This window comes from Paramisgurnus dabryanus, chromosome 7, assembly GCF_030506205.2.
Source record: "Paramisgurnus dabryanus chromosome 7, PD_genome_1.1, whole genome shotgun sequence".
In the NCBI taxonomy this organism is placed as follows: Eukaryota; Metazoa; Chordata; class Actinopteri; order Cypriniformes; family Cobitidae; genus Paramisgurnus; species Paramisgurnus dabryanus.
The window spans coordinates 29,098,186-29,108,185 of NC_133343.1; the positions used below are offsets into that span (position 1 = coordinate 29,098,186).

Here is a 10,000-nt window from a genome sequence, read left to right on the forward strand (position 1 = left end):
GTGTGTGTATAAGAGAGATCCAGGCAAACCACAGGCTTTTTATGCTAAATTTTATTTATGATTATTTTCTTGTTTACTTTTTTAAACTGTGGTGTTCCATTATGTGAAGTTGTATGATATTTCTCTATTAGAAACTCTTCCTCTGAATAAATAAAATAAATGAAAACAGTAGTAAATGTTGAAGAGAAGCATCAGAAGAACCTGCCTGCATCTGTCTCGGCATGAAAAGGCAAAACACAGATAATTTCACTGGCTTCTAATGCATGCTATTACTGCAAATTGGTTGCCATGGTTATCTATTTAGCTTTGAACCTCAACAGAGAATGACTTTTGTAAAAAGAGAGAGAGAGAGAGAGAGAGACAGTGGTGATTTTCGAGCATTAAACTGGTAATGTTGAAAGCGTCTGTGGGCCGTATTCCAAGATAGTTGCCATGGTCACGAGTAATTGGGTGGCAGAAATAAGGGCAGAAGACAGACTGAGAGATCGACACAGATCCAGAGAGAGAGAGAGAGAGAAATTCTTCCCTTATATAGCATATGTGTCACAATATGAGGAAACTCACACAAATGTTTTGCAGAAACAAAAATAAAACACTAGAAAAGCTTCTGTAATAATGTCTAAAACTCATCAGCGGTTTCAGTTTTGGTTCCTGGGTTCCCCCCAGAAAATGCACGAAAAATAAGGCAAAGACAAAATCATGTAAGTTTGTAAAGAATATTTTAAGAATGGGGGTCCCTCGCTACAAGACCATCATACTGTATGTGAGCGTCCCTGCCATCAAAACCCCTTGTCTACATCTTCTATTAAAGTTCAAAGAAAACTATACAAACGTTATTTCAGGGTCAGATCAGATAGAAAACGAGTCTTGTCAAAAAATCTGCACATGTTTGTGTCATTGACAGAGTTTTCTGATGTGTGAGATCATTTACTTTAATGACTGAATAAACAAATCAATATTGATGAAAATAAATACACATCATGTGCTCTGTTTTAACTCTTAATAATGTCATTCATTCACAATAATCTACTGAATTATTCAGATCATTATTTTAGAAAACATTTAAATATTAAACATAAACATTTAAATACATAGAAATATCATTCTGAACCTTATTAGATATAAAATATAATTATATTATTTGATTTGATCATTTTAAATAATTCAAACAAAATAATCAAGACAATATTCTGTTATATATTATTATATTATATATTTAAAAGATTATACAATAAGCGAAATATAAGAACATGGCTGTGCTGCTTGTGCAATGAGAGTCAAAGACGCACACGCACGCACGCACGCACGCACGCACACACACAAACACACACATTAATGTATTCTGGGTCACAGTGACATACACAGTTATATCACTCTGTTCACTCTGCAGCCTACGGTGTGTGTGCGTTTGTGTGTGTTTGTACGTTTGTGTTGTGTTTGTGTGTGTATGAGAACAAAAGAGTCCCGTGCAGACGGCTGGATGTTTGCCTGCGGTGATGTTGTTCGTTTTAAGTCATCTGACAGCACAACTTCTCCGATTCACAGAAAAATATGAGAGGAATTCTGGGATATCCTATCCTCTTTATATTCAGGTTTTCCCAGAATTCATCTGTGAAGTTCTTTTCTTTGTATAAAATAATGACTTGCTGATGTTTTATATGCTGAAAGTGTTTTTGATCAAACATGAGCAGGAGAGATAGATACAGCGAGTGATAGTTAATGGATTCATCAGGCAGGTGTACTCGACTTGAGTAAACATCTCTAAGTGATCTCTGCCTGTGATTGGACAGCAGGGAATCAAAGCGTCTGTTTGTTTCATGTTGTTTTTCAATGGATTCTTGACAATGGCCTGGAAAACAGCTTGCCCTTTGCTCTTTCTCTCAATCTTTTCAAACATTTATACACTTGTATTGTTTGTTTAAATCTTTCGTTTACTCGTATTGACCTATAGCATTTATGAATGACTAGATGAATGTTTTTTGGAAGGCAGAGGGTCTTTTATTTGAGTGTTCATGTCCTCAACTGGATTATAAGCTGTGATTTGAATATCTTTGAAGGTCTTTAAGAGGATCCGTGCATTTCCTCTCCTCCTGCATGTCAGATAGCTTTCTCAACCTTATTGGCATCATTCATTTAAATGCTAATTGATTCTCTATTGGGCCTTTAAAAGAGCAGCGCCTGTGCGCGTGTGTTTGCGTGTGTGTGTGAAAGGGCTTCTTATCTTGTGTGTATGCTCATGTGTATATTTCCTCTGTAAGTAAATGTTTTGTATTATTAAGGGTTACAAAAACACTTAAAATATTTATAAATAGACAAGAATATATTTTTTGATGAAGTTCATTTTAGAACCAATAAGAGTTTTACCATGGACATTATTTGAATGTTATATGAACACATTTCACCCTCAAACGACACTTAAATATTAATTTAATGACATTTTATAATGTTTTTCATAAATTAAATAAATGTCTTACACACACAAACTCTCATGTTTACCCATCTGTTAAGAGTGATATAGACACTAACCTTTACTGTTTTTTACTATTACATATAAAACTAGACTAGTTTTCATTTTTTTTTACAGATGATGACGTCCACAAAAGGAGGCTTTACTCAGATTTTTCAGTTTTTCCTCAAATTTGTCTCCAAAACACACACACATGCACGCACACACGCACACGCACGCACACGCACACGCACACGCACACGCGCACGCGCACGCGCAACGCACACGCACACGCACACACACACACCACACACACACACACACACACACACACACACACACACACACACACACACACACACACACACACACACACACACACACACACACACACAACCACACACACACACACACACACACACACACACACACACACACACACACGATGACCAAATGATCCATGACACGTTGCTAAGCAACACAAGGTTCTGTTTTTGTCTGATAAGCTGGAGAAGAATGTGACTCGTGCAGGCGGCTGATGGATGAACCGTTTCCTCTCTCTCTCTCTCTCTCTCTCTCTCCTCTCTCTCTCTATCTCTCTCTCTCTCTCTCTCTCTCTCTATCTCTCTCTCTCTCTCTCTCTCTCTCTCTCTCTCTCTCTCTCTCTCTCTCTCTCTCTCTCTCTCTCTCTCTCTCCTCTCTCTCTCTCTCTCTCCTCTCTCTCTCTCTCTCTCTCTCTCTCTCTCTCTCTCTCTCTCCGTTTCACTTTCAGACACACATACTTGTCAATCCAATAAACTTTTTCATAGCTCTGTCTGCACAGTTTACATATATCAGCAGTATTACAGCTCTGTGTTCAGCATAAAAGTAAAAATATAACTAAATGAAAATAAATTAGTATTACATTTCTTCTTTAGATCAGATCTACACAAACTCTCAGTGTATTTTTCAGTCTCTCTCTATGTGAAACGTGTGGCAGCAGACAAAAGAAGGTCATTTCAAAAGCACGGCTGCTGTAAAATTATGCCAGAAGGAATCAAATGTAAGTGCCGGTCATGTGACGCTCGTGCAGACGCTCTGCTCTGATTGGTTGAGGGAACATCGTCTACAAAGCCTCTGATTGCTAATAACCCACAATTACACTTCTTCACAAAATGACACAAAAATCAAAGGCCAGAAATAGTCGCCCATCCATTCATGTCTTACTGCCTCCTGTCGCCCATTTCTTCTCCATTATGTCTCCTCACAGCTGCAGTGAGACACATGCCGTGAGACTTCTTCACACCCCATTACACACACACACACACACACACACACACGCACACACACACACACATGCACATAGACTTGATAAATGTTTACTGTATTTTGTTGTATATCTCCAGCACATACAGCAGTATAGTGATGTTAATCTGATCTTCCTTCATGTATTGATGTAAATCTGTGATTAAACTGATGCATGCTTTTAGTTTCATTTATTGTGAGATTATTGAGATTTTACATTTACACAACAAGAGATTTGACATTTTTCTATATACCTGTAGATTTCTACACAGTCTGTTGATATGATCTCAGAAAATGACGAATGTTTATTATAAAGTTATAAATAGAAATAGTTGGAGATACAGGTAATCATATAGTGCATAATAAACATACAAACAAATGCAGGTTAAACGTTTAAATGTCAGTGGTTTAACTGTAATTGTATGATAAATCGATCAATTGAGAGAGAGAGACAGAGAGAGATGTTTTTTCAGGGTTGTTCATCAGCAGATCCTCACAGCTGTAAGATCTCATTGAGTTGATGTGTTCACTGTGTTCATTATGAACCTGTTGGTTTGTGTCGGTCTGTGTGTCACTGATAGTATTGATGTGATGCTGTTGTCATTTTACAGCACATTTGACAGAGATAATGCACACAGAGCAGCTGTCCATCTGAACAACACATACACAAAAACACACACATATGCACAAAAACACATGCAAATTCATGTGTGCGGGTCATTCTGCGGAAATGTCAATTTTTCTGTCCCTAGCCTTTACAGAATTATTACACTTGAAGCACTTAGGGTTACATTTTTTATATTTTAAATGAAATTTTTTTATTTATTTGAACAATTGTCTTGAGCCATCAATGTAGCAATATTTGATTTTTATTAATGAATTAGAATTCCAAGCGCCACAGAGGTGCTCGTCTCCACAGTCATGTACAGAGGGAAAATGCTTTATTTTGAGATCAAAAACAGTGTTTTCTTCCATTTAAAATACAATAATGTGTCCATAACTTTCAAATAAATGATGTAAATTACATTAAAAAACAAAATACTAAAAAATATTATAAAATATATAATGAAAGTAGTGGTCCTCTGGGGTTGGGTCATTAACAAAAAAGCTCTTATTTTTAAATCAAAATCACACTGATGACATCACTTCCTTCTTTTAATTTCCTGGAGATCTATGAAGAGAAGCCCATATAAGTCCACTGTCTCTTTTCAGATATCAGAAATCTTCTCATTTATCTCATGATTTCATATGAAGCTTTTAGTTTAAGTCACTGGTATGACCTCCCTTATTCTTTGGGAATTGCAAAAAAATAGAATACAAATGGATTAAAGTACTTAATTTAGTGAATATACAATGATGGTTTGATACTTTGCAGCAGAAATTTGTAAAATGCAGTGAAAATTGTCACTGGTGATTTGTTGTGTCACTGGTGTTACTGTTTTTTTCTTTCACATTAAATAAAATCTGCTACACTTAAGAATTAAGCTTTAAAGCTCAAAAAATGTAAATAATATTTCATAAATGCCTATAATATTGCTAAAGAAGTAAGGTAACACCAGTAACAAAAAAGGTCTATGTAGTCTTTAAGTACATGCACACAAAATTCATTAAGCTTTCATTTATGTGTACTTATAAAGTCAAAGAGTAATCTAATAATGTGGTCTAAGTTTAAATGTTAGAATAAGAAATACATTTTAAGACATCTTGCCATACCAAAAGTGACGTTTCTGTAGAATGACCCATGCACACACACACACACACACACACACACACACACACACACACACGCATGCACACAAAAACACATTTACATATGCACACACACGCACACAGACAGAATTTCCTCTTCATCATTCCGTTAACAAAACTCCTCCTCCTCAAATTTATTAAATGACAGATACAAAATCCTTCACAAAGCCACAATGACATACAAGCAGAATTCAACATCTGAAGAGCTTTCATTTCTAAACAGATGAAATATATTTATGATAAATGATGAATAACACTGTAAGAGTTGTGTATCTGTGTGTTATTTTACTGTGTGTGTGTGTGTGTGTGTGTGGGAATCGTCCATGTGTTTGTGATGGTCACAGTGATGACCTACATCTGATTCAGACTGAAGATCTTTGTCTCTGATCATTCAGCTGTGACACTACAGCACTCACACACTCTTATTGTGTAAAAATGTCAAACGTGTCTTAACACAACACAACAACACAACACATGTGCTGTTTGTGTTGGGCTTCAGTTCAGTGATGTAATGTCAACAAAAACTTCAGCATGTTTTTACTACAGACACAGATCATGAGATTTAATGTCACTGTTATCAGCATTCAGACAACAAAAGATCTGGGAATAATTCATCATCAAACTGTTAATACATCACTTTAAATATAACATGCTGCCTGAGAGAGATGTGTGTGTGTGTGTGGTGTGTATCAAAGATCCAGAAGTGTTAAAAACATTCATCAAAACTGTACAATAACAGTCATTTAAATGTGATACAGAAACACTGAAGGTCAACACCGTCTACAGATGATAAAGTCTGTTTCAGAAAAAGCTTATAGCAATAAGATTCAAATGAATGACATGTTTAATACTGTCAGGCACAAATCTGTACAAAATAACACCTCAGTCATTCATTTCCCTCACATAACAAACACAACCGTACACTAACAGTTAATAAATAAACAACATTAGTAGTGCCATACAATCTGAAGTCGTCGTTTGTCCATTTAAATGCAGAAGTCCAGCTTCATTACATTATGAATGTTTTGTGACATCACTTCCTGTGTGTCATTGAGGATTAATTTATTCTTCAGAGAATCTCACAGCTTCTCATTGAGGTGAAGTTTAAGAAGAAAAACACTTTCATCTGTTTCACATTGTGATGGGGAGTTGTGTTGTGTTGTGTTGTGTGTCTCTCTACTGCCCTCTGCTGTCTGATCGGACTTTAATGATCCATTCACCACTGGGGTTGTTATTATAAAGATCAAATAAATGTGTATCTGGATTCACACAGAGTTCACCTGCACAATAAAACAACACTGTGTCATTATCTGTATAATAAAGTCTTCAGTTATTGTATGAACTATAGCAGCTCTAATGTGAGTCATGAATCAGTACTGTATGATGATATATTCATTGGTAGAGCATCACAAAGTCCATAGGGTTCAATCCCAGTAAGCACACATACTGATAAAATGTTTAGTTTGAATTAAAGTGTCTGCCAAATGCACAATTATACGTTTACATACAGCCTGCAGATTCTGGAAAATGCTGAACATTTAAAAAAAAAAGAATTATGAAAATGAACGTTTGTTTTTCATTTGAACAAGTTCTTTCACAACACAAAATAATAACACAATTTCTTTAAAAAAATATAAACCCTCCTCGGACATTCCCTATCAATTTCATGTTAATGCCAGCTCGTGAAATGACAAAATAAGATATTTAAAAAAACATTGACAATTTACACCGGTCACCCTGTCCACCTGACTTTTTGAGCATCACTTAATGTTTCTATCTATATTGTTATAGTTGTGTGTGAGTATTGTCCTCAATGTGATAAGATGAATCTCAGATCAGGATTGAATTAAAAACAAGTTTTAAATTTCCCCCTAAAATTTCTGCATTTTCCAGAATCTGCAAGGTGTATGTAAACTTCTGACCTTAACTTTAAATGTAAATGATAGAGTATATAATTGTGGATTCAATATTTCCTTTTAACTTACCAATATTTCCACCCACTTCGTAGATGGCACAGTCCTGGAGATGATGTCATACCATTTCTGTGTAGGACCAGGAGTAAACGTGTCATTTCAGACTATGTTACGAGCATTTTATGTTTGTTTGTGTATATGTTTGTGTTCATACCGTTTTAATAAACTCTTGCTGTTGTCAGAAGTGTGTAGTTCTTTATAAAACTGTGACATCAGATCTGAAGCGCGAGAATTAATGGTGAGACGAAACTCCATTGAAAAACTCACATCTCCCAGCTGAACCTTTACTGTACGACGAGGCTGCAAACACACACAGACACAGAGATAGAAGATTACCATTAGAACAGTAATAGAGATCATGTGACTCTTCTTCAGGTGACACTGAGATTAAACTCAATAAAGGGATGAGTTTGATCTTTTAATCCTCTCACAGTCACAATCTGTCAGCACAAGAGAAGAATTTCTCCTCTGTCTCACTCACCTCAGCAGAGTTTTTCTCAGGTTTGTCTTTGTTGTCTGTGTGGATCTTCTTGAGCAGGTTCTTGATGCGTTTGTCGTAAAACTGATAGCGGCGACTGTTGTTCTCGTTCAGTTTCCTCACCTGACTCATCAGGAAGTTTGGCACCTACAGAAGATGAGACACTTTAGAGTAAAACAAACCCGCAGAAATCTGTGTGACCTGTCCTCTGATCACCTGTACACAGTTTATAACTCAAGTATGGAGTAGAGTAAGAGTATGGAGGACAGTGAGAGTATGGAGTAGAGTAACTTTATATCTACAGATGTTTGAGAATATTGAGAGATGTTGTTTATGTACCGTCCACAGCAGGTCTTGATAGCGTATGAGGAGTCTCATGATGTCGGCGGCCCGTTCTGCCTGACCTTTCTCTTGACCGTCTGTTGTCAGTTTACTGGGCACTGCTTTATGAAGAAAGAGGTTTGGAGCCATGATGGTGGAGACGGCCCACAGATTCATACGGTTTCTACGCTCATGAAAGATCACTTTACTGAGAAACTCCAGCAGAGCCTACAGAAGAACAGAATGTTGTCACTTCTATCACACAACATGTAGCTGTCTGTGTTTGTGCGTGTGTATTTTGTACCTTAAGTGTGTTTCTGTTGGCTTCTGGCAGTAGCAGCACAAGCAAATTCAACACATGCAACTTCTGTTTCAAGTCTGCAATATCTATAAAACACATTCAAAATCATTCTGATTCTAAAGAAGATTCTTTTAAAGATACCCAACAAAAAACATCACAAACTACTACAAAAACATCACACACACACCTCTGACAGCACTGAACGTGTCGAGATGTTCAGCGGTCAGCAGTGGAGCTGGAAGCTCACGGATGAATTTCTTCAGGAGCGCTGCAGCATCATTTGGACTAACGTCATCCCAACAGAATGAACCTCCATAAAACGACTTCTCCAACTTCTGCTGAAGAACCTAAAGCGAACCCAGCAGCACACAGAGATGAGCACATCTAGAGATATTAGAGGATCTGATGAAGTAATGATGAGATGAAACGGACTTTGATTCTGCCTGAGATCCTGGAACCCTCAGAATCCCCTCAGACTCCAGACCTTTCTTCTCCAGAAGAGACAGAAGCTACAACAGACCAAATCAAACATCATACACCAATGTCAAAGACCAGTTAAGACACTAAGGCTTACTGCTTATAGTATGTGCTGTATACTGCATACTACTATCTAAAAACAAAAACTGCTTTTATTCTATATACTAAGACTTCACTACATGTTAATTTTGAGTGTTTTGATCAATCATGATAACATTACGTACTGTTTGAAGAAACAGAGGAATCTGAAGATTGGGTTTGGTCTTCTGATCGTTCTCCACCAATGAGGCGAGAGGAACACCAAACAAACAACTCTCTAAAAAACAGAAAGACATGTGTGAGTATTGTGATTATCAACTGCAAGTCTCTCTCTCTCTCTAACCCATTCACACAGACCTCTGGTCCCAGAAAATACCCGTAAAATTGCCAGACAAGCGTCTGTGTGAACAAAAACTCGTTCCGTTAATCTTCTGGGATCGTTGCAAGAAAGAGGACCTAGTAAGATACGCGGGTAACCCTCTGTGTGAACAAGAAGCCGCAAGAATGCAGTAATGGGCGTGTCGAAGTGAGGACGCGCGCGTCATCATCACAACACAAGTTATGGTTCAGCTCCTTACAACGAGAGATGACATGCATATAAACATTCACCACGAGAAATGTTGCAAACTAGATTAAAGCAGTTATCAGGAAATGATAAATGAGACGCATAAACAATGACGCACGTGCCGTAGTGAGGACGCGCGTGTCATGGCAACATGAAGTTGGTACAACTCTTTAAATGAGGGATTTACAACATCACGACGAGAAATGTCAGCAAACTGGACTGAAGCAGATATCAGGTAAGTTAGCTCGTTACTTACTGCGTTTAAACGGAGATCATTCAGCAGCATAAAAGATATCGCGTCACGTGCTCATTTGAGCTATAATAAACCAAAATACCCGCATGTCAAATATCCACTCTGAAGCTGAGA

General features: G+C 37.2%; 1 protein-coding gene across 1 annotated transcript in view; it reads right to left on the reverse strand.

Moving 5' to 3' along the window:
- Positions 1-4,128: 4,128 nt before the first annotated feature.
- The window catches only part of arhgap40 (Rho GTPase activating protein 40), a 10,457-nt gene continuing 4,585 nt past the window's right edge, over positions 4,129-10,000 (reverse strand). The window contains 10 exon segments of the mRNA XM_065274830.2: positions 4,129-6,759; positions 7,465-7,498; positions 7,500-7,521; positions 7,607-7,752; positions 7,934-8,077; positions 8,270-8,479; positions 8,556-8,638; positions 8,740-8,899; positions 8,981-9,061; positions 9,254-9,345. Of these exon segments, the coding sequence (XP_065130902.2) occupies positions 6,656-6,759; positions 7,465-7,498; positions 7,500-7,521; positions 7,607-7,752; positions 7,934-8,077; positions 8,270-8,479; positions 8,556-8,638; positions 8,740-8,899; positions 8,981-9,061; positions 9,254-9,345 (1,076 nt within the window). The 3' untranslated portion in view covers positions 4,129-6,655.